This window comes from Larimichthys crocea, chromosome XVII (assembly GCF_000972845.2).
Source record: "Larimichthys crocea isolate SSNF chromosome XVII, L_crocea_2.0, whole genome shotgun sequence".
NCBI classification, from domain to species: Eukaryota; Metazoa; Chordata; class Actinopteri; family Sciaenidae; genus Larimichthys; species Larimichthys crocea.
The window spans coordinates 25230803-25257079 of NC_040027.1; the positions used below are offsets into that span (position 1 = coordinate 25230803).

A 26277-nucleotide genomic window follows, 5' to 3' on the forward strand; every position below is an offset into this window, starting at 1 on the left:
CACCCTCTAGAGGTATTCAGGCAAACCGATACTTTGGTTTTAGTAGTTTTCAATGAAAGTAACGTCTATTTGTACATCACATTAAAACCAACTGCATAGCTTATGGCTTTTAATGTTGATGTAAACAACGTGTTTACGTCTAGGAAATGAAATAGTACAGAGCAGGTCTCAGGATCAGCACAGACAGGAGGCAAAATTGGAACAATAAAGTGATTTTCTTCTTGTGAAAAACAGTTTCGGTCAGGGACTTGGACAGATGGCTAGGCTGAATTTTCTCTTCTCACTCACAACACCTGAAATACTGGGCTTTGAAGGCTTTCTGTTCAATTTCTCACATACTGTAAGCTGTTGGATGATATTAGAAGTGTCAAACTTCTCAGGGTGGACCAACATAAGCTGTCAGTGAGCATGCTACTAAATATTCTTGCACCCAGAGATAACCGGTGCATACAAACATTGATTTTACGTGTCTTCTTTACATTTTTCCTACTGGTGCCATACTGAGGAACTAGCTTCCAATAAATATCAAGTTGTCGAAAACAAGTATGGATTTTACAGGTCAGGTCAGAGCTTGTCTGCAGTGAATTTTTCAATGAAGGTGTCTTGACTCTTAAAATGTTTCTCACCGTTATATTTTAGGATTTGCTGTGGACATTTATAGTTTGTTTGACGTCATTTGGGTTTTACAGATTTTATATTTTGTATTTTTTATTTATTTATGTTGGTTTATAACATCCTGGGACCATGATGGGAAAATATGTTTTTATCTCAATGTGTTAAATTCAATGACCCCATCTCCATCTGTGATCATGTGACCTTTGCTTTCACACCTGGTATTAATAGTCCTCCTTATTAAAATGTCCCTGCAGGCAGATTAATCAACACATGGAGCGTCTAAAATGGAAGAAATGCGAGATAGTGCTGAGGGAAACACAATGCTGTTTGACGTGCCGCTCACGTCTTACTGTGGATGATGTGGAGCCCCAGTAAGAGGGTAATTGGAGCCAGTGGAGAAGCTTGCTAGTACTAGTGCCAACTGAGTTACCTGCATCCGCCATGTGACCTTTATCTTGCATATTACGGCAATCCCTTGAGGGTCCCTTCGGGCTCTAGAGGCAGAGCATTGTAACGTGTTGTGCATGCATTTCCACCAGCAGAATGTGTTTGTCCTGATCCAGATAAGATATCCAGATACAGATCACATGTTAACAGCAGGCTGAAATGATTTAACTGAATTCAAGAGATAATGTTTGTGTAGTGAGAACACATTGCTATCGTGGTCATGAGATGTTAAAACCAAGACGCTGTCACAATAAAAAAAAAAAAAAAATCTTTCAAACTAAATATTTTGCACACATATTATGAAATACATCAGTACAAAGACATCAAGAGACTTATAATTGATGATTGATTGATAACCCTCAGCGACCATCACCTTCCACCATGGGAACTATGAAATGTTCCGCTGAGATGTTGTATGGAGTTACAAAACAGATCAGATGCTTTTCATGCTCAGCACAGGAGATGTAAGCTCGCAAACAAAAGCTGTATGCATTGCGAGTCTCTGCGGATTTTTATTGCAGAATAAACCAACAGGAGCTGAACTTGAGTAGAATCAACAAGCAGTCTCAGCCTTTATTGGACGGGAGGTACCAGAAAACAAAACTCCGGTACACAGATTCCACCTTTAATAAAATGCCAACGCGATCGCAGGGATTGAAGCGAAGAGGAAGCTGAACACTTGTTTAACAATTACTGCTATAGAGTGTGTGTATGCATATGTGTGAGTGTTCTGTAAAAGCATGGCAGGTTACAGATATTCATTCTCGGACGCAGACAGACAGACAATAAAACCACAACCCAAACTTTACTTCCAGAATAAAATCAAAAGAGTGTTTGTAGCTGCAACTCCACAGGGACTGGAAGGCTGTGATCTGAGGTGGCTGCCAACACGCACACACACACACACACACACACACACACACACACACACACAGTCATCATCAGTTGTTGTAGCTGTCTTCCTGAGCTCAGTAGAGAACTTTGGGTGAGAGAATGAATTTTAATGGTCTGAGGAAAACTGTTTGATGATTTTATTGCATTCATTTATTGAATTCAATTTGTTACATATAAACAGAAAAGAATGATTCTAGTGAAATTATTTCAGTGAGCTCATCCGTGTTGTTGTATTAAGAAGTAGTTAATAAGTAATACCAGTATAACAGCAACAGGAGCAATAATAAATAGTCTTAGGCAGTGTCCTCATTTAGGATCCTAGTGGACTGATGATAGAAGCTCTTCCTGAGCCTCTCAGTGCTGACCTGTATCCAGCAGGGAGAAAAGGGGTTATCCAGGTGGTTGGGATTCTTAATGATTCTCTTAGCCTTGTTTTTGCAGCATCTGGTATATGTCTTTGAGGCAGGTGGAACACTACCTTTTGTACGTTCGGCTGAATGAACCACTGTTTGCAGGGTCGTGTTGTCTTGTTCGGTGCTGTTTCTAAACCAGACAGTGATGCTCTTGATGGTGCAGGAGTAGAAAATCCTCAGTATACCCGGATCTTCCTCAAGTGTCTGAAATAGTCTCTGCCTTTCTCAGTACAGAATCAGAATAAAGCGTTACTCTGTGATGTAGCTGCCAAAGTACTGGAAGTTGTCCAAGAAGGGGGGGAGGGTTCCTCCCCTGCTTCTGCCCAAACTCTACTACCATCTCCTTAGTCTTGCTGATGTTTAGGAGGAGATTTGATGCCTCGACACCAGCAGGTCAGGTCCTCTCCTTCCTTCAGATAGACCTTTTCATTGTTTTCAATGACCAGGCGCACCACAGCTGTGTCATCAGCAAACTTGATGATGGTGTTCATGTCCGTCCACGTCTCCACCTGGCATCTTCCCATCAGAAAGTCAAAGATCTGCATGTAGTGAGATGTGATCATGTTAAATGATGTACTGTAGTCAATGAATCTCACATAGCTCCCTTTTTGGGAGGGTGGTGTGGAGGATGTGTGTGGTGGTGTGGTTGGGACGATAAGCAAACTGTAGAGAGTCCAGTGTGCTGAGTAATGGGGAGCAGATGTAATCCTTGAGTAGCTGCTCAAAGCACTTCACAGGTGAGTGCCACTGGGCGATAGTCATTCAGGCAGGCTGAATCAACACTGCGGATGTTTTTTTCTTTCCGTTTGCAATTTTACTGAAAATAAACGTAGAAATTGAGAGCATCTCTTCTGAAGGTTGCCCTTGAGGGGATTACATGCCGTTGTAGTGCAATGCTCCTTTTCCTGCTTTGTTGCTGTTTGTTTACAATGCACTGGAAATCCAACTCTTAACTCACTGCTGATTATAAGTGACAGAAACACACACCAGTTGAACCTTTATGGTTACAAAACCGTTATGTTATAAAATGCAGTTAATAGTAAATATGTGTTAATCGCCACATCCATGAAGTCTAAAGTCTTTTGCCAAAAAGCTCAATGCAGCCCCACACAACACACACATAAACACAAATCAAAGGCAACAAAATACAAACACTCACTAGCAGCCCTTCACACCACCAAAATCCACTAAAGAAAGAAGCATGGCACATAGGGAGAAAAAAATTCCAGACTGTTAAGAAAAAAGAAGGACGGTGATCGATAATATTTCTCTACTGTGTTGTATACTTAGTTTCTTACAATGTGGATCTTTCATAGTTTTTGCCATTATTTCTATTGACTGTGACAAGATTAAGATCTTACTAAGATCTGAGAACACGAGCAGTCAGATGATGAAGTTGTAACAGTTTATCCAGATTATCAGAAGGTTTAACTGAAAGTGAACATGTCCAAAATTAAACTAATATTCTCACTGCACAGCAGCTACAGTGTTTACAGTGGGTCAAAAATAAAAAAGGTGGTGCATCTGTAAACTGCAGTGGATGTCTCCAATGGAAAATTGTGCTTTCAACATCTCCAAATAAATGAAACTAACCTGGGGTTTGTTTCCATCCTGCTCCTTTTAACAATGCCATTTCAGCTGTGTAGCAATGTGTTTAATAGTAATAATGATGTTATACTAAGTATACCTGAAATGTAATAAACCAGATCTTATTTTTCCCTGGAATAAACATGATCTGTATCTTGACATTTTATCAGGATCAAGAAAAACACAAGTTATTACAGGCTTAAATGAACACAGATCGACCCACAATCAGAATGCAGTCAGACCACATCTTAAAAGGTCAACTCAAACACTTTGCCCATTTAGGGACAGATGGGGGTTATGGTTAATAGGTCTCAGGTCAAACATTAATTACTGGTCTGTGATGTGAACTCCAGCCTCCAGTCTCCTACACTCTGACCTCAACAGTCTAAAAAATGCATGTTGGCATGGACGTACTGTAAATAATCTGGTGCAGAATTCAGTACATGTTGTATTGGTAAATGCAAAGGGCCCATGAAGATGTCATGATTCAAATAATGTGTGTGATCTAGATATAGATCACATGCTTATCCCAGCTCCTGATGAGCGCATCTGTAGAAATAAATATGACTTGTTTGGATATCTGATGCACACTCTGTCAGGTTTCTCAGTTTACAGTAATGAAAGGAGAGAAGGAGAGGAGGGTATGGGTGAAAATAATTGTGTTAGTACCGGATGATGATAGATTGGAAGATGCTTTTATGACGGGAAACACACTCCCCATAACCCCTGTCCACCCAACACACACTGCGGTTACTCACATAATCCGTTGAGTCAGTCCACTGATGAAAAGGACAGACAGGAAGAGAGGAGTCAAAAAAACTGAGTGAACGTCTCCCTAGCAGAAAGTATTTGAGGCTGTTCTACGAGCTGATCAGCATGCCGGACGACTGCAGTGATTAGTGACTGAAGGAGAGACGGCGCTGCCGGGAAAGGGGTTGCTTTAAATTGTATGTAGTAATGAAGGTAATCTGTGTGTGTGTGTGTGTGTGTGTGTGTGTGTGCATAATGAGAGCTCTTCTCCATAGTGCCACCTGGTGAGATAAGTCTGGTCCATGCTGATGAGGGTTCCCTGCTGGGGGATTCATCAGGCAAAAGAAAAAGGATAAGGAAGCTAGTGTGAGCCTGCCAGACCTCCTGTGCCTCCACCCAGCATCTCCAGAGGGTCTAGAGACCAGACCATTGGCTCACCTGCACCATGAACTCCTCAGCCTCCACAACCTGGGAACATGGAGCATGCACTAAAGCATGCTTACACTTTCCTCTATCAACCACAGAGTGTAACTCCTGGTTGTCATGGCTCCCATATTTAGCATGATGTAAAATTCATCAGTGTTCTTTTTCAGGCTAGTTTCTCCTCTAGTTGGGAGAAATTCATTCATTGCAATAACTCTGTGAACTGAGTTGTAGAATACAAAAACATACATGAGATTTCCTGGATTCTCTACAGAAATGAAAATGAAAATGAAGAGCCTAGGTGTATGAGTAACTGTGTGATCCTGTAAACAACTGTTGTATATGAATGGAAATGACAGTAAAAACATCCCCCTAAAGTTCATTTTACACATTTCCAATATAAAATGCTGTTTATACTACTGTATGGCTGAATACTTGGTGGTTATTATTTATGAAGAAATTCAACAATTTAAATGCAAAACTGATTCAATAGCTGGTGTCAGTCCATTGCTTTTCATCTTGCATTGATTAGGACTTGTAACTAAACGGTGACTGAGGGACGAGACAATCATTTGCTTGAACCACATGTTCATATGCACATATTTACTCATATTCATGTGCCACATGGTTAACTTTTCTGAGATGCTGACTGACAGAGTGTAACAAGCTCCACACCGTCAAAACCTGTTCAGACTGCACTTTGACCCATGAGAAAAACAAAACTTTACATACTTGATGAATTTCATGTACTTGTATGAGTCTTGAAATGTTTGGATTGCATCTTCATGGTTAAATACTCAAAGTACTCAAACAAGAGGAAAACAGTGTTTACTTGTTGGGGACTATTTTCAGCGGTGGATTAATCCACATTTGGTGCTCTAATGAGCAGGAAGGTGTGTGTCGAAATAAAGTACGGTGTGCATTCATGATAATGAAGGAACATGTCACCGGTGCAACAGTCTGACTCACTGATGTTTTTAATAGTTTTTTGGAAACACTGGAGCTCTATGACAGAGGAAGAAGATATATCAGACTGTCATACACACACTGTATGTGTGAGGAGATACATTCACTGTTGCTTTTGGTCTGCACAAGGAATTTATTATTATATAATAAAAATACAAGTTTACGAAACAGTTATTTATTTTTCTAACATATCATTTGCACTATGGTTAATTTACTCTTTACTCTTGTTATTCCATCAGTATGCTAGTGAGCATGAATCTAGTGAGTGAAAACGGATGATGATACAGTCAATAGAGAGAGACAATGATCAATGTCCTCTAATTGCACACTGCAGTGTTACTTGCCAAGTATGTCTTGTGTCAGGATCTATTCATATGCTGTATGCTGTGGCAGAGCTGAAAATCATATTTCAGTTCCTCATCTATTCTTTAGACGTAGACCTTCCCTGAGGTTTTTGCTCAGAGCTGAGAGAAAGACAGAGACAGACAGAGATGAAAAAAGAGACAGAGGTGGATAGGTAGAGAGAGGGATAAAGAAGATGATGAAGATGAAGTCATGCAGAGTGTTAAAAGTTTGTACTGCTGTGAAGTCACATTATTTTTTGCCCTTTGTTTCTCCGGGAATGACGCAAATGAAGTTTTTTATGTTTTGTTTCTGTGGTCTGTGGGTACAGCTGCTTTTCTTCTTCATGCATGGTTCTTTAATCATTTACAGAAAATCAGCCAGATAACATCACTGCTGCACTATGGACTGGCTTCCATCCAGAAACACAGATTGAGTGATAGAATGGTGCTGATTTTAGAAAACGTTTAGGTGTATTGCTGAGCCATTTCTGCATGAAGATGAATTTCTCTATGATGGTTCTTTGGTTAAAATTTGTAAAAAAAAGTTTTTTTTCTCTGTTTTCTCCTTTCGAAAAAGTTCAAGTATATTAAGTATATATATAATATATATATATTAATAATAATATATATATTATATATAGATATACTAAATCTCTATATATATATTATAAATATATATGAACTACATCTAATGTTTGGATTCTTGGATTTTCTTTTACCTATTTCCATTTGGAATCTAAATTGCCATGTTTTGTTATTAGCAGTACTCCTCCCATCATGGAATTAGCTGTGAACAACACAAGGCTTCTTTTATTGGTTTTACTGACTCTGCATGATGGAAAGTCATGCTGCTTTAATCACCAGCAGTTTCTGTTTGCATCCACAGCAATCATCTGTCTTTTTATTGATGTTGAAGAACATTTTTAAATTTGACGATTCACGTCATAGGCAGATTGTCTTCATGGACCGTCAGAGATGAGGTCTGATTCCTGAGATCTGTGCATGCTGGTCGGACTGAGTTATGACTTTTGCTTAATATTTGTGTACAGCTATGAAAATAATTGACAAGTGTTTAAATAGTCAGACTTCAGTCAAGACTGAAACTTGTACTGAAATCAACAACTGGCTAAATAACAGAATTTTATACAACATGACCCCGGCCTCTTACATACTTTTAGCTGATGAGGCAAAGAATTCAGTTTGAGAAGTGACTGACATGTTCAAAGAGCTGACACAAATAAAAGAAAGATGGCTGTGAAAATTGTGTATTTAAAGATGAATGAACTGAGAAATGTGTTCATTCTACCAGAGGGAAGTATGAGAGCTATGTGCTTGATTTGCAACAAAACTGTCGCCATTGTGAAGAACGGTAATAAAGAACATTTTTATTGAGTCCTCAGAGCACGGCCTTAAGAAGCACTGAACTTCACCAGCTGTAATCTTTATATCAAGTTCTGAACAGAAAAAGGTTCTTGAAACTTAAAAACCTTAAACTAGCTCTTAACTAAAGTTTATAGACTGTAGCTGTTTAACGCTGCAAAGGCCTGTGTGGAACCATTATGCAATGCTTTTTATCATCTTAAATAGCAATTACTACTAACTTTAATGAACCTTTATTGTCAATAAATCATTGTTTTTACCGATGAAGACAGCTTGTTTCCCTCCCGACATGAGTGGGTGCTTCAACAGCAGTGATTCAGAGGCACCCAGGCTTTCGTATTCCACTCCACGACCTTGCTGACTAACCAGAAATAAAAGACAAAGGGCTTTGCTTCCTCATCTTCATAGAAGAAATAAATAAAAGCAGTTATCATAAACAATGTAAGCCGCTAACGGTGAAGTGAAAATCAGCTGTACTCCCTGGCCAAAGTGCAGCTCACACTCTAAATCACAAAAAAAGTTCTGTCTATAAAGCAGCAGGGAGAGTAAAAGTGACCGCAGTGTTGAGTAACCATCATTCTTTCACACAGTAACTGATGCGTTACTGGGCTCTACGCCTTGATGTATCATTGTCTCTGTCATTGAACTTGCACATTATGAGGATGGATTCCTCTGAACTCATGATGACTTGCCTCACTGTTCAAAGTTCCCTGTCGGTCTGGAGGGAGACTCTCTCTTAGCACTACAATGACGTAATACTGGCCTTAAAAAAAGGAGTCTGACTCAGGAGAAGGTGAATGTATATGTGTAGGTACAGGATCAGATTCAGAGGGTCAGTAGATCTTTGAACTGTGATAGCAAATGACAGATAGTGATATGAAGTTACTCATGTGATGATTTGTTTAGGATCTGAGATATCTGTGACTGAGAGTTCTGCTGACACTACAGTACAATCAAGGAAATGGAATTTAGTTTGGTGCTTTTTAAACATTCAAAACAGAGAAGCAATGCATCTCTCACAAACAATAAGTCGGTTACTATGTAATGCACTGACCTCACTGTCAGCAGTTTTCATTAGAACTTTTTCCTCTGAAAAAAAGTTCCTCTGAAAACTTTTTTACTGAAAACACAGTGATGTCTGTGGATGATACAGTAAATAGTAACCAGGGCATTTTTTCTCTTGAATTTAATACATTTAATTTTTCATCACCGTAAAGACCACAAAACCACCGGAGGCAGAAATCTCAAAGACAGATATCTCAACAACTGGACAACAAAAACCAAAACTTACTAGGAGCATGTAAAATCAATATTTTTGGATGAAATGGTCTATAGGCGTGCTCTAACACAGGTTCATATCCATTTTTCATTTCAAAATTCCAGACATTTACAGACTTCTTCTATTTGACATCTAAGTATAAATTGCAAGGTGCTTATTATGAAAATAATTGGTTTTAAAATCCAACTGTGAACATGTATTGTTCTACTGTAGCTAGGTACTGTTATTTATAAAATCAGATTTATTTTCTCATGTAGAATCCTTAGCCAAGCTTAATATTTGGGATTGTCGAGTCAGCCCTTAGAACACTTGCATTTAGCCATTGTGGGCGTTCAAAGGTCTCTGCCCACAGAGACGTCAACTTACTACAACTCGTATTATTTTCATTTAACATAATGATACATTTTATTTTATTGTTATTCTTATTTTCTTTTAAAACTTTAAAAACGTGGATGCATGGAAGTCACTAAGATCAAATTCCATACTGCGCAGGAACTCTGCTCATATCAGCGACTACTATTCTGTCATTTACAACCCTCATAATTGTCTTTGTGTTGAGTCTAGTGTCAAAAACAAGACAGTTTGCAGTCTAATCTCTCTCTCTGGATCTGTTGGATTCTTCAGTAAATCTCCATGACAGCATCAGATGCCCTACTGAGTCAGAAATTAATAAGAAGGTTGATAGAGAAAGCCAGCAATATGTTCATTCCAGACAGGATGGGGTAATATTATATTAGCTGATCTGCGGTGGTAAAATTAAGCCCTTCAAAGAGCCAATAACAATGGATATTCTCAAGTTTAACATAGCAAAACTTTCAAGAGATGTTGTACCGTGCAGGAAACAGAATATGTTTCACAGTCTGACTGTAATAAAGTCAATGTTAATGTGTGCCTGGTGTCGCCTCCAGGGTTCCACAAGGTGTAAATTGAGTTGTCTCCAAAGGTTTATGCAGACCTCTGAGTGGATGTCATGTGCACACATGTCTGATTGACTGGATGGGGTTTTCCACACTGCTACTTTGTTCTATGATACTCAACATCGACCATACAATTTAATGTTCACTCTTGAGGTCGTCGGTTGGAGCAATATGGCAGCAACTCCTCACACAGCTCTCAGATTTTTAGTCCATCACATCAAAATGCTAAAATAACTGCATGCTCCTACAGAACAGGGCTGTTCTCATTCTAAATGTCACTCTGTCTGGTGTTATTTCACTCCACTGTAATCAATTCTTGTTGTATTGATTCTATCGTCATCAATAAAACCAAACAAAAGGAGTTTGTTGAGACACATTACGGGAGCTGCTTATAGGCATTGGGTTCATCAGAGAACTCTGAATGGATGAATGGTGAAGTGGATTTTTATATCATATCAAAGAACAATTTACCTATAATTGTATTGTATATACATTTCTATAATATTCCTGTAGCAACTTAAACTAAACTAATCATACTCGGTGGCACTCATTCTTTCCATGGGAACAAATTAAAATTCTCATAAAAATACCAGCAGGGGCCAGCTGTATGCCGCAGTTCTACTTAACTGCTTTTGGCAGGTGTCACTTGTTGAACTTATAATTCAACAACAGCAGCACCTTTGGCTCCTTTTAGCTCAAGAAGAAGGAGGACAAGCCAAAGGATCCACAAGTCTTCCAGGATCAATGAAATCTCCTCTCTTGGAGAAGTGCCTGTTTCATTTATCTTCATTTAAAAACCACCATAGGGAGTTATCCCCAGATGCCTGAACCAGCTTTCGACATGAAGGAGGAGCGATTCTTCTCTGAGCTCCTTCTAAATGACTAAACGTCTAACCATCAAAAGACTGGTTCAGATGTCAGCCATTTGCAGTCTCTTTCTGATATTCTCCAAAGCTCATGATGATGGGTAGGGGGTTGACGCCACAACTGTCTGCTGTCTGATGAAGCCAGCAGAACTACAGCATGAGCAAAAAGCAGAGATGCATCCGTGCTGTTCTACTGTGGCTGCTTTAAGCGTTACGTTTGAAGGAGAATGACTGGAAACATTCGTGCCAAACGACACAAGGTCAGAGTAGCAGAGGATGTTGGAATAATGCTGTAGGAATGTGCATTATCCTAAATCTATAAGTTAACATGGTTTGCATTAACTGGAGAATAAGGGTGAAAAGTAATAAGGCCTGATATAAGCCTGTTTGAAATAAAAGCTTGGTTCTCTTTGCCACTGAGGTTATTAATATTTAAATTGGACTGCTGTGATCTCTAATCAGCATGTCAACTCTTTTTTTCTTCTCTTTCCACACAAATTCTTAGTCTTATTCCTCTTTCTGACACAGAGCTTTCTCCCCTGTAGTGACGGCTGTCAACATGTCCAAGTTGACGAGTAAAAGAAATTTGCAAAGTTTGCAGGAGTCTCAGGTCTGTCACAATATTACACGGAGACTGCAAGGTTTAGTGTCACTCTCATCAAACTCAGAGTAATCACCAGTTTGACATTACATCCAAGAGAGTTTTGGTGGCGCTACCTGTCTGGCTGGATAAATGAAGTAAGCATTAGTAGTTTGTTGAATGTTGGCTGGAGGAAAGCTGTTTACCAGCAGGGGCCCACCACTAAAATGCAGGATAATTAGAGATACAAGTCATATCTTTCAACCAATTTCCTAGGGAGTCATTAAAAATTAACCTGATCTTGCGCACTCACCTTTCCTTAGCTCTCCTTCTGATTTGCACTGACGGCAACCAACATACCGACAAAGAGTCATGAAAGGGAGGATTTTTGATCTAATGACACCAAAGTCCTCTGCACAGCTACATATTCTAGATCCTTCCATGTCATGATGTGGTAATGACATGTAGAAATATTCCTTTTAATAATAAGTTCATGTACGTTTATAGGAGTGGTTTAAAAGCACACATCAGATCTGCTGTATCACTCAAATTCATGAGCTGCCTATATCTTTTCTCAAGACAGTTTCAAAAGATTAGGTACAATTTAACAAATTAAAAATTAACATATGGTAACAAATTACCATGCGTTTATATACTGCTATGCATTGTGGCTATGTGGCATTGTTGCAATCTGTCCATCAATAAACTCTGCAAATCACAGAGAGAAGAAGCTGAGCAGCCAGAGGACATCAGACGGAAAACTAGACAACTGTGTATAAAATCTGATCCAGTTTCACCAAAATCACTGAGTAAAGTTATAAAGTCTAAAGGCCCGGTCACAGCCATCAGAATCACTCACAGACTGTATCAAACAGGAAACACTACACTCTAGCTGTGTCATAAGAGAGAAAGTGTTTCATTGGATGTAAAATTAGTACACGCCCGAGTGCAGGATGAGTCATCAGCAACTTTTTATGGTGTACCAGGACATGACAAACTCTAAAATACCATGAAAATACCTCAAAAATGTTATGACAAACTCTAAAATACCATGAAAATACCTCAAAAATGTTTCTGTCATTGTTGGTCCAGATACTCGAGTATAGGTAACAAATGTGATAAAAACACTTAAGCATCAATTTTGACTTCACAGGGCCTTTAAGTATGGGCCCACAGTTTAAATGGTCAAATGTCAGGTCAACACTTGTATTGCTTCATATGAAGTGCTCTGGTGCTACTCTTTTATGTGAACCAAGAGACAAACAATGAAGACATTGAAACCTCCCTCGGTGCTTTGGCGTGAGCTGGGTATGTTTTTCTTGGCCAGAACAAACAGAGATGAGCCACAGAGAGGTTGCCATATCTTATCAGATCAGGCGACGCTCACGCTTCACAGCCATTGGTGCTGAGAGGGATAAGAGGCTCCTTGAAGCATTCTCCAGCCATCCAAAAATACGCCTGACTGAGATCTTAAAACCTGAAAGCTTGCCAGCAGAAAAGCAATAGAGATGGAGGGAGCAGAGTCTAAAGCAAACAGTGGAGGCATCAGAAAGCCAAGACTGGGAGTGAGCACCCAATTAAAGCTTTGCTCCCTGTCTGAAAGCTCCGATAATTTGCCATAACTGAATTTATTTTGTCATCAAGGTCTTTTTGTGACAAAAAAAAAGCAGTAATCTATAGTGACAGTTTGCAGGCCAAGCCTCAGTAAAACAACTGAGGGATTTTCAGCTTGCAGCTTTACTGGAGACAGAACACAGCTCAGCACTCACAGCCCAGCTCAGTGACTTTCAAAAATACTGCTTTTTGGTCTTTGCTTTAGTGATGTCACACCGAGCCTGTAAAACTGGTAACAGACGTCTCCAGGACCTCATCAGCAGAGCTGGAGGCTGATGTCTATCACTCTGACAAGAACACATGGGCTGTAAACACGACTGGACACAGGCAGCTGGGGTACAACTGGTTCTGCTGGCACAGATATCTGAGCCTCCTTCTGAAATTACTCATCAGTACACCAGAGACCAAATACATTCATCACAGACAGTGTGTGATATTGATACAAAAAGCATGTCGCACAGCCTAATATAGAAGCTCTGCTGCTTATCCACACTGAAGCCAGTACACTCCTTCTGTACGGCATGTTTTATTTTTATTTCCAGCCCCCATTTTCAATATCTGACCATTTCTTTAACTTTCTAAAACCAACATGCACACCTAATTTACATTGTGATTAGCCAGCTGTGCAGACAGACTTCTACACAACTCTTTCTGTCAGATTTAATGAAAATAATAGAGCACAACACTATGAATATCATTCAGGAGAGACTGTGCTCTCTTGGCCGGCTGGCGTATCACTCCATCTTCCACTATGGCCCTTGCAACAACGGACAAAGAATTTCATTTTACTCTTTAAAAAGACATTTGGGTATACTTCTGAGGTCAGTCATGTCAACACTGAACGTTATTGTCGAATCCAAAAAGCTCAGGTCCTCTTTTTTGGATTGGAACCTACAACTCAAGCAAATTATGGCTCGGTACAACTTGACTGCTGTCGGTTCAAGATTCCGGTGCTTTATATCTAGTTATGTTCACATCTAAGTCAACCCTTGAGAAATGTGTTCAGAGTAAGATCTTTTAAATGCACAGACAACATCCATCCAAACATTTTCTGTAACCGCTCATCCTCATCAGGCTCACGGTGGTACTGGATCCTATCCCAGCTGACTTAGGGTGAGAGGCGGGTTACGCCCTGGACGAGTCACCACACAGAGAACATACTGTATTTATCAAGATTACCTTCATATGATTGAGATAGGATTATTTAGTCTAATACAAAACCACTGGAGCAGACAGAGTTCATAGAAAGGGAAAGAAAGAAAAAGGACAAAAAAAGCTGGTACAAAGGCCAACTTGCCCAAATGTAGCCAGTCAGTAAGTGGAAGGTTCAAAGTAAGTTCTAGCTCTGTAGAGGACTTTATTTAAGAGGTCACAGGGCTTCACAGTTGATTCTGTTGATTCTCATCACCATCGCTGACGCCAGAGGGAGAGACTAAACTTATCACAGATGACGCTTGAAGACAGTCGCCTTTGGCAGGCGTGTGAAATGGTTGAGGAAGTCTGTGTGTGTGTTAGGAGGGAGAAGTTGGAGATGAGTTGTGAGATGCGGGCTTTGTATCAGACCCCCTGCCTTGCACAGATAAGACAGGAATCCTGCTTATAAAGGAAATCAGCTGAGACGCTCCTCCTGGAGAACAAAACAAGCTGAAAGGAAAGGTGCTGAACACCACCTAACTGAGTACCCGTAAACATCCACCCTTCAACATGTGCCTCAGCAGACTCGCTCCTACTGCTAACCTGCCAACCCACAACAATATTTTCCCTCTGTAACCCCGTCTTCATCTACTGTCGTTCAAGAAGTCTGCTTTCTTGGATTATGTGATGAAACATTGTAGGTGTTGCTCTTATCATTTTCTTCTAAGCGATGCTGTTCATATTAAAACTAGTACCAGTTCATGAAACATTAATCACTTGCGAGACAGATGAGCTCCACTGAGTGAGTTGGGTGAATGAGTGAATCATTAAAGTGGCAACAACTTGTGTACTACACAAAAAAATATATTTACTCTTGTTACTGTAGCAAAGTAGTTGAATATTATTTCAAATCTGTAATTTATCTTTCATTTGAGTACTTTATAATGCATCTGTTACAGAGTAAACATGCAGCTCTGCAGAGCAGGTGGCACTCTGGAATAGTCTGGTATTTATATGTTCACTGGCCTGGTGTCAGTTTGTGAACAGTACAAAGCACAGCAATGCAGTTAAATTAATGATCACGTCATCATGTGGTGTGGTTACAGTTAGCATTATTGTAAAAAAAACAAAAACAAAGTTTGTACACTATTAAATCACTGATTCAAGTTTAATGATCCAAATCAAACAAACCCACAATGTTCCATGACCAACAGGAGTGGACTGTGTCTGGCCATATGCTGACATGCTCATGGTGGATTCCCTAGCTGTGATCCTGTGTTAAGGAACTTTTACTTTCAGTGAGGTGTTTGAGATCTCTGCTGATTTTCACAATAATCCATGTCGGAGTCGTGACTGGAGCCTGATTCAGCTCAAAACTGACACTGAAACCTTTGAGGAGTGAAGTGAGACAGACTGGTTGAGTAAACTTGCCTTGAAAAAAGCGCGAGCAGAGACATTTGTAGAGCAGATTGTGGAGGACTTTGAAATGCTCAAACCTTGTTGATTCTATAAGAAGTGACAGGTTATTTATGTAGCCTGGTAATGTTTGTAGCATCATGATTGTTCAGCAGTTGTAAGCACAGGCTGCAACGTGCCATCTAGACAAATGGAATGTATTGTTTATTGCTTGGTGGTGTGATGTTGTTTCAGTCATGTTCACACGGTACATTTTAACTGACCTACTTCTTACTTTCTAAGTCCTTTGGTATAATATTTTAGTACTCTTTCAACTCCTGCTGTGAACTAAACATAGAGGTCAAAACTATGGCCTAAATTTACCAAATTATTTTATTCACAGAGAACACAAGTGTTCTCCTTCCCCACTGATCTGGACTTGGGTCATAGTAAAGAACTGCGGTCATGTGATAACCTTCAAGGTGGTTGTACAAGGAAAACGTTAGTAAATGGACCTTGAGTTAAGCTAAAAGCACCATTTCTTAAAATGGTATTATTTTATGGATCATATGCGGTGGCTCATTTTGATGCGACCATTCAACGGCTTTCCTGTAAACCTACTTTCTTGTAATTTCTTATTTGTAATTCCCTTTACCTTCAAATAACTCATGCTACCTCATGTTGAAAGCTAAAAAAGTAATCCTTTAGTGTTCAGTGCCCATTGAGCTACCCAAAACACAAACACACACTTGTTTTTGCATTCCTAAACAGGATTATCTTGGTTTTACTATTATTCACACCTTCACGTTGTGGCTGTTTTCCACCACTGTAGGCTGGAATAAAAATAACTCCCAACAAACATGAAATGCAATTATTTTTATGAAATAACAAGGTATTGTACTGTATGTGCATTCTCATCAGAAAAGTGTCACCGTATTTGGATTTAATCAGTAATGCTATGGACCACACACAGTTTACTTTAATCTGTTTCAACCATTTTCTGTTTCAGGAAAATACAACTCATATCATCTGCACACATTAGGTTTGTAAGGCACATGCTGCACCGATCCTAAGGAAAAACATCTAAAAACATATGATTATTAAAATGTATATGAACATGTTTGCAGTGATATTCATACCTTGTTAATGTAAATTCAAACTTGCGTCCGTACAGATTTTAAGGGCTTGTGTTGACTTGTGTTTTAATGTGCGTGAAGGCAACAGTGCATGAATCATCACTCTTCTCTGATGAAACAAATCACTGTTACAACTACGTCTGTTGGAGCAGTTCACTTGTGAGCAAGAAGATTAAAAGATGGATCATGATAACTAATGTGTTAATATTTTGGGAAGAAGCATTTCACAGTTTAGGCAGATGCCAAGCCTCTAATTTAATGTGAGAAAATGAAAATGAGGAAAACCTCCTTTCTCTGTACCTGTCCTGTGGGTTTACAGAGTGCAGAACGCCTGCTACAGGGATGTGCTCACAGCTGCTCATGAGGCAGAACCTTTTTCAACCCTGAAATGTATCTACAAATTGTCCTCTGAGGCATTGTACACACCAACACCCTCCATGCATCTAATGGCATGGAGAGCAGCATGTATGTAGCCTAAGAGGCAAAGATCAGAGCAAAAAGGGACATCAAAACACTAAAAGTTTGAGCTTTCAGGTGTGTGCACAATAATAATTGTAATATATATGTAGTAATTATGGCAGCTGGACAGTGAGAGGAAAGGGTTACTTTATGGCTCTCTGTATTTTGTTCCATTTTAGGACTCTGTTATGTGTTTTTCATCCATAGACCACAAATCAGGTACTTACCAGAAGTAACACATTTATCAATTTATTCAAACACAACCCCCTTCTTTAGTCAGCCATTGTTCCTGCCAGGTCAAACAAACAAAAACCACCTGCTTAACATGTCACGGGACTCAATTAAAAAAAATGTGAGAGTACCTGAGCTTCAGGGAGGGAAACATCCACGATGACCGGCTGGCCGTGAGGCTCCCCGTTCTCTAGCCTGGAGTAGACCAGCTGGTAGCCTCTGATCTGGCCATGCTGCTTCACAGACAGAGGAGGCTTCCAGGTCACCCTGAGGGCAGTGGAGTTGAGGGCATCTGCCTCCACCTTCCTGGGAGGAGCTCCAGGCACTGCAGCACAACACACATAAGTTCAGTCTTTCAGCAAAGGTGGATGTCTTTTTCTTTTTTTTCTATCAGTGTTTAACTTTTAGTTACAACTACTATTTGATCACACAGACGTATTAAGCTGCTCAATCCAGCTTAGTGGTTACTGCTGTTTTACAAGGATGTTTTACAAGGTGTCTATCATTATTTTGACAAGTTTGATAGTTAAATATAATCTTTCCTTACAGCTTTTGATTATATTTTCTATAGTATCCCATTTTCTATAATAATCACAAAAAGAAAGAAAGAATGATGGGATGTTCCACATGCTTTGAAGAGCCTCTCTTTATCTCCAGAATGAACAAACAGAGCAGCAATGTCAGTTTATCGCACACTTCTGATGTTCACTGTCTGTGTGAACATCATTCACTAAAACTGCTTACTGCTGTCTATTTCTTTGTTCATGCTTCACTCACTTGTCGGACATGTTCCTATTAATTTTTCTAAGGGTTACAGTAAAGAAAGGATTGGAAAAGGACCTGGCTTTAAACAATCCACCATCCAATACCCATATCCTGGACTGCATTCCCAGTTTAGAAAAGACTGATAAATAAGACTAATATTGTCCTTTTGCTAAACCCAGTGAATTCACCTATGATAGATGTAATGCTAATTTCATATTTATTGCTCATGTTTATGTATTAGGAGCCTCAACAAGTGGTTGAAGTGTCAGTTGAGGTGTCAGCACTCAAGCACTTGATGTCTCAGTTGGTTTCAGATGCTGAAAAATGAGCTGTCATTTTATTAGAACTCTGTCCACATTGAAAGAAACTCTTCACATTACAGACAACATCTGGTAAGAAGTGAGACAGAAGGTGACAGAATGGCCTTTACTTTACCGACACATGGCCCCCACTGGGCAGATTTCTGTCATCATTTTGTAAATGTTCCCTTTCACACTGAGACACCAACTGGTGTTTTAAGAGTTATTCCCTCCACAAACTGCCAGAAAAGGTTTGTTTTTTTGTGAACAAGTGAAAATGTAAAGAAAAAGACGGGACAGTTGTATTCCAGTGGGATTACGCATTATATCAAATCTCCACACTCAACGTGCCAGCAGCAGATGAGTTAGATAGAAGCTCCAGATGTTCTCTCATGTACAATCTAGTGGTATATCCCCATCTAATGTGACATCAGAGTTTGAAAATTCTCAGGACTTCAGATAGCTGTAGGCCTGAGGAATATTCAAGGTAATGTGAAGGTTACTAGCTATCTTTGCAGGTTATACACATCAAAGCATATGACATGGAGCCCCACGAGGTTGCTGGAAGCAAGTTTATTTCTACTTTACTGAATATCGAAAAGAGTTTAGGAAGATTCGTCTAAAACGCTCGGTCAGCTTCAGAGGGGGATGTAAATGAATACAAATTTGACTTGATTTGAATGAGGCTGTACAAATATAAATGGAATACAGAAAAGGAAAGGAAAGGAAGCGATAAAGGTTAAAATGCCCTGTATTAAGAGATTAAGACATAGAAAGAAGTGTTAAAGCAGTTCGAGTATCAATCAGCACAGCAGGCAAAGAAAAGCTCTGGAACTTGGTGTCAGCACTCTGCACTTTAGACTAATTAGAATCGTTTAACCTCATATAGTATCAGCAAGCTTCCAGAAGCTTCGAGCCTTGTAGAAAAACTGTCAATAAACTTCTGTGTTAACAGAAAAATACAAAGCCACAGACTGTGCAGAGTGAAAGAAGAACAAAGAAACCATGTAACAGAACAGACTCAGACAGCAGACTAAACACATGTTTGAAGTCTACAACCATGGATTGAAATGAGCTCAAGACGCCAGACCATTTGAGCAACCTCTGGATGTTCAGTGCTGCTGTGGCCGCTTAAAGACAAATTCATTGACACTTCATTTTATAGTGTGTAAATTTGGTAAACAAACTATGGTAAGAGAAAGTTAAAGGTTTGGGAGCTAAAGCACTCGGACAAGCTACAAGCTCCGATGACCCGTTATTCTGAAACACCAACAAAACATCCCATTGGACAGAAAACCCATTTGTTTAACAGCCCGTTATTCTGAAAACACCCATTGCTTCAATTTCCTGTATAAACCTAACCAAGTCGTTGTGGTCCTTTCCTGCATGTCAAGCACACAAAGATATAAGACTGCAAGTAGAGTGTGTTTCTTTCTTCAGAGCAGTGGGGATTTTTTTTTTGCCCAACAGGAGATTTTGGGGACCATTGAGGTTTCAAAATAATGGCCTACTGGAACAATGAGCAGTCCCCGGGTTACCATGCTCAGGTGACCATGGGGATCAGGTTTGGAGAGAATGGTTTAAGCAGCTGAGACCTTGAAAAATACCTGGCTATGCCTGCACGCCTACTTGTCACCACACAGTTGGCTGTGATTATACTTTTCCAGCTGAAAGGAGGGAGAAATAACAGGCTTAGCTTTCTCCCTACATGTTTCAACATGGACAGAGATCTTTACAAAAAACATTCAAACAGAAGTGTGATTGCACGTCTTTTTAAGACATAAACAGCATATTCAGATATGTTAGCTATCTTGGATTCAGTGTTGGACTGGAACCACACATCAAATGGAATACTTATCATGATGTAAGACCATCTTCATCTCAGTTATGGCTGTAGACCAGCTCTGATTGTATTTCTACATCTGCTGTCTACTTTCCTCGCTTGACTTCTATTTCTTAAAGGTCTTCTTGTCTTCAGGATTTTTCATGCTGCAGTTTGTAAGAATTTCACCAATACTAACATAACTGCACTATAGGTGTGCACGAAAATGATTAATTCCCACTGTAATGAGAAGATGTCTGATGCTAATGCAGACTTTGTGAGGCTTACACAGTCCATGCTGGTTTTATACGTGCCGGGCCATCCTGACTGACAGCATGAAGCCGGCTCATGTGTCTGTGGGTTGCTGGGGATTCTCTGCAGCAGCTGTCAAATGCTGGGGGAGCCTCTAATTGTCTCCTTTGTATCTCTCTCACTGTGTCCACTGTGTGCCTGCCTCCTCTTCCTTCTGCCTACCCCAGATTAAAGAAATCCACAACCTGAACGACCTAAACATGCTGCCATGACTCACTGCATTTACTTACATCTTTGAACACCACCCACTCTAATGCTTGCAGGAAATAAGTATATCGCCTCAAGCCTCGACTCTCCTGTTCATGTCCACCTCAGTTGTTAAACTATCAATAGGAAGGGTGTCCTACATATTTCCACTGAGCACATTGGACTAATCAAAGCTATTTTACTGAGCGTAATCCAGGTTAATGGTCATCTGACACTTGCGTGCATGCATCAGTCTGACTCGGTTCAGAGAGATCACAGAGCTTGCCATCGCTGCATTCATATGAAAAACATCTTTTCATTGGTCGGTATGATTCTAAATGCTGACCAGAGATGGAAGAGAATATGCACATCTCATAGACAAAAGTGGAGATAAGAGGAGGAGTGGGCAGCGATGACATACAGTATGACAAGCAGCCAGTCAAAGTCAATGTGTGATCTGATGACTTTCTCTTGCGTGTCCAAACCAACTTTGGAATAGTTAAAACCATAATCATTCAACTGTTGATTGATTTTAAAGGTACCATTCACACAAATGGCCTGCACTTTAATATAAAATAGCAATTTCCCTCAAAAAACTGAAATAATTTGTTCATTTCCATTATATGTCTATAGTTCTCAAATACTACCTTGCTGAAACTGTTTGTCCAAAGTAGAACTTGACCCATTTCTTAAGGTGATCAAAGTTGAATCTCATTCATTATGAAGAGTTGGTGTCATAAAGTGTCTTGATTATTTATTAATAAACTAATAGTGTGCCAGCTGCCTTCAGAGCTCAGTTGTAAGCCCCTGTAGTGTCAGGGAGCAAAATGAGATTGTGTACTGAGGCACCAAGCTGACACTGATGTGAGCTGGAAGGAGGATTCGTGGGCAGAGCACAGCCAAAGCTGCAAGACTCTGTGTGGAGAATGGACAGATGCTGCAAAAAATCCAGTCACTGATGAGAGCTCAAAGTCAAATGGTGTGCAGAGAGATGGAAAGAGATGAAAAGAGTGTGAGATTAAAATTCAGTGGGTGTGCAGAAATAAAGTGTGGTGGGAGAGGCGGAGAGAGAGAATGGAGATGGAGAGAGGGCAGCAGGTGGAGAGGGTTAATGCTTTGGATGGAGGAAGGAAGCGCTGCTCCAAACACGATTTAGATTTGTTTGTAAAATCCATGAATTCTGTGGCTTGACTCATAAGACAGTCAGAAAACAACATAAGTTTAGATCCAAGAAAGGGAAAGCGCATTGTTCGGTTTTGGCAAGTAAAACATGAAGGTTAAATCAGGCAGCTGAGACACTGTTGGGCAGGTGTAGTGTTAAATGTGGGTTATTTAGATTTGGGTTGAACATATTAATGTAACTTAAAGCCAATATAGCAACATTCAAGCTATTTTAAAGGCATACATTTTAGGGACTTTTACCTTGTTGGCATGTTTCACAGCCACTGTACTTCCTTCCTGAGTTTTAACCCACAACTAGATGTGACTAAATCCTACAAACTAGTCCTTTAGTGATTAACTGTTAAAAGGTGAGATAGGAAAATTGATATTAATATCACGTCTGTGACATGTCATGTGTGGTAAGTACATCATGCACTAAAGTCAGGACATGTTTCATTTAGTATAAAAACTGGGAGCGTGGGGAAACAGCTAGCCTGATTCAATAATACACCTCACAACAGCTCCAAAGCTCACTTAACATTGTGAATCTTTTTTTTAATGTGTTCACAAACAGACATGTAAAAACATATGATGGGAGTTAAATGCAGGAATACTTTCTTGGTGAAGAACAGATTAAAATCTCTGTGCTAAGCTAGGCTAATGACAGCATATTTGTCAAAATCACTGGGTCGAGGATAAGGTTGAGCTCGTGGTTAAATAATAATGGGAGGGACAGATACAGGAAATCTTTCCTGCCACATGCCATCACACTGTATAATAACAGCTAAAAACTCAGGTCATAATCTACAGTCACTGCACATTTGTCCTTTCTTACCTTGCACCAAATCAACACTGCAAATTTGCTGTACATACTTTTGTACAATATATTTTATTTACTATTGCTATTTTGATATTATGTATAGTTTGTTCTTTATATTTTTATTCTTATGTTATCTATCTATCTATCTATCTATCTATCTATCTATCTATCTATCTATCCCCCACAGTGCCTTGGCATGGAATTCTGGGAATTACTAATGATCAATCACTCAAACTAATTAATAAACAGAGGGCATATCTGCTTATTAAATCATAAAATACACGCATGCATACGCACAAGCACCATCACTCGTTCAGTTTTCTGATTTTCTCCTCATACTTCCATATAAACACAGACCTTTTAAATGCAAGCAGAGCACGAGGCAATCAAATTAATCCAGACACTGGTACGACTAATTTGATTAAGAGGAAAATGAAAGAAAGGAGTCAGGAAGATGACGACGAGAGAGCTGGAGTTCATTTGTAAGCAGTCGGCGGCCTGAGCTGGTCAGAACAGTGAGTGCTCTCAGAGGAAAGGTTCCACACTACGCTGCGATACTTTCTAAGCCTCCATGACATTGTCCAGAACTCATCCTTTGATACTCTGATTTCCTCTTGTGGCTCTAGAAAAGAGCCCATTACTCTTTGCTCTCATTGGTCATGATATGGTCAATTGTGCCCTCCCCCCAAAAAAAAAAGAAAAAAAAAAAGGTGAATCCTCTTGTAAGGATTTGTTGTAATGGTATCTGTCTTAAATCTGTGAGCATCGTGCTTTCCTGCATTCTGCTTCTCTTCAGTCAGAATAATAACGGAATTGCAGAGCCTCCCTACGGACTGAATCATAGTGGCCATTTAGCTTGTGCTATCTGACTGAAGACAGTGAAAGAGCATGTCACGTTGCCTCTCAGGCAATTCTCCAGACATTTTAGCCAAGCAGAGCAGCAGTCCAGCGGGCTCATGCCATGTCATCATGCTGGGAAAAAGATAGGCAGATTGATTGACAGAGAGAGGCAGGCAGAAGATCAGGGACGGCTAAAGTCTCACTAAATGTTGTGAGCACAAGCTTATACTGTGACTCATGATCACGCCTCTCCATGATGCAATACAAAGAGATCATGGCATAGCGAGTACAGAAACTAGGCATAACATTTGATTGCAGCAAGGGTAAGATGATTGTTAAAACATTGTTTAAAGCAGTTATACAACCCAGTGTCAAATGTTATAGCTGTGGTAAATAAAACATAGTATTGTGAAGGATCCAACCAAACCACTTAAAGGTTAAGTTCGATAACTCTGGTCTTTCACATAATGATGCACTTCATCCTCCACCTTGACTTTGCTACAGTACTTACCGGCACTTAAATCTTAATTCATTTAATTCCTGTGGAAATAATGGTTGCGATTTTAGCATTTTATTGCTTATACGAAATGACTGCAGTAAAGATTGATTCAGTCTACTGGCACATTTTTACTGTGTGAACTTGTCTGAGGCACCCAGAAACCTTTTGAGCAACTTGACTAACTTCTAACTTTTTCCACTGGAACATCAGTTAGTTTCACTTCCTGTGCTGCAGTATACCATTACCCCCTAACCTCCCACCTTAAGAGTTAGAAATTTCTGTGGGCCAAGTTACAACACTGGATATCTCTGACTGGTTCAACAGAGTCCTCCAAACTCATCCTCTGCTTGTGTGAATCATTTATCCAGGCTCTAGCGAACATTACTGAATTACTGCTAATACCAAATTAGGTTGTGATTTATGACTTGTAGTTTTGTTGGTTTGAAACAAATGGATTGCAGTGTGCATTTACTGTCTACCACAGTATGTTTGATCCCCCCACAAGGAGTCAGCTAGGATGGAAATGTTTAAATTCCAAATATTTGACTGCAACTAAATCTGTGTTTTTTATTAAAGATCAGTGTTAAAACAGGCCAAGGTTCAGGAAAACATAAAATTTCATTAAATCAAATATGCCATGCCCATATTCATCTAAATTATTTCTTCTAGGACAAAGTTTTTCACCCTGTGTTGCTTTTTAAACTATCAAACATTTAGTCAGAGTTTGTAAAATTAAGCGATGGCAGCGCGAAAGGATCAGAGCATTGGAGGCATTGGAGGGTTACTATTTCCTGGAAGGCCCAGGCTCCCTATGACATTGAACATACCATCTTCCTTGGTTCTGGTGTGGACTGCAGGGCTCTCAGGGCCAGGCCCGACGTCAGTGTGAGCCCTCACCCAGACCAAATACTCGGTCCACTTCTCCAGGTCCTCCAGCACGTAGCTGGTGACATCAGCACCAATCCCTGACACCTGGTGGCGCTCCATGTCCTCCCCTGCGACTGCTTGGTAGACTAGAGAGTAGCGCACAATTTCCCCATGGCGGCTGTCTGTGGGCGGTGCCACCCAACTCACCTTGATGCTGGTGGAGCTGAGGCTGAGCAAGCGTACCTCCTGGGGAGGGGCTGAAGGGGCTGATGGGAGGGGAGGAGGGAGGGTAATGGTCAAGCAAGGCGGATAATGGAAGACATAGCAACTGGCCGTCTGGACTGAAGAGATAATGTGTAATGCGGTGGCTTTGACAATGTGAAGTGGCTGCTCATATCCTACAGCTTTTGTTTGTATGGTGCTAATTATGTCTTTGAGAAAATGTAATTTCAGTCTGCCATATTCAACTATTATAGTAATATTAATAACAATTTAGGGGTCAAACTGAATGCGAGCATACCTGAAATGTTGGTTATTATCCCCTGCACAACTATAGTAAGTATAGTAACAAAGTTATGATCTGAAAGTTTGTCCCCAACCTATCTGTATGTCTGACTGCTCGTGTTTCTTGAACGTTTTTAGCGTTGCTGCATGGTTTCAGTTCTCAGTAACGAGCTTGGAGAGTAATTGGAGGTAGTATTACATTTTCTATGAACCATATTTACCAAATTAGATGTATATAAGTTGAGTTTTTAAAAGACAGAGTTGAAACTGGATGGCTAATTTAATTTAATATTGAGCAATGAATCTCATTGAACAATAAAGGTTCATGATATTAACCCAATAATTAACACTGAGAGCTTGTATTCATCCTCTTCTACACATGATCTTCACAGTCCAGAGGGTAGACAAAAACAACGGTGACACTTCACACTGTAGCTACCTGTCTGTGAAACAACTGTGATCTTGCACCGAAACATTATCACCACAGTGTGAAGTTTCATAACTGAAAGGCGAAACAGGCACATCACAGATGAATGCATTAATGCACAATGATGCACAAGAGCAGAATATAACACAATGCAACAGCAAAACCAACAGTTGAAATGAGCGTGGAGCAGGTGGGAGAGATAACACAGGGGACTGTTATCATGCTCGCTTGCGGTTTTGCAGCCCCAGCAGAGCGTGTGGACCGAGTGAAGTTACTGTTTGAACGAGGTCAGAGGCTGGTTTGTTCGCCCGCAGGAGAAGATGCTCGTGACGAGTTGAAAGAGAC

The 26277-nt window shown here is 40.0% G+C and overlaps 1 protein-coding gene across 13 annotated transcripts in view; it reads right to left on the reverse strand.

Annotated features, from left to right (window-relative positions):
- Positions 1-26277, reverse strand: part of ptprfa (protein tyrosine phosphatase receptor type Fa) — a 291110-nt gene that overhangs the window by 69711 nt on the left and 195122 nt on the right. For 8 of the 13 annotated variants that reach the window (XM_027289990.1, XM_027289989.1, XM_027289987.1 and 5 more), the window contains 2 exons: positions 24962-25267; positions 17562-17755 (listed from right to left, as the gene is read on the reverse strand). In XM_027289990.1, the coding sequence (XP_027145791.1) occupies positions 17562-17755; positions 24962-25267 (500 nt within the window). The remainder of the gene's footprint in view (positions 1-17561; positions 17756-24961; positions 25268-26277) is intronic. The other 5 variants (XM_027289994.1, XM_027289993.1, XM_027289996.1 and 2 more) reach the window with 1 other exon arrangement.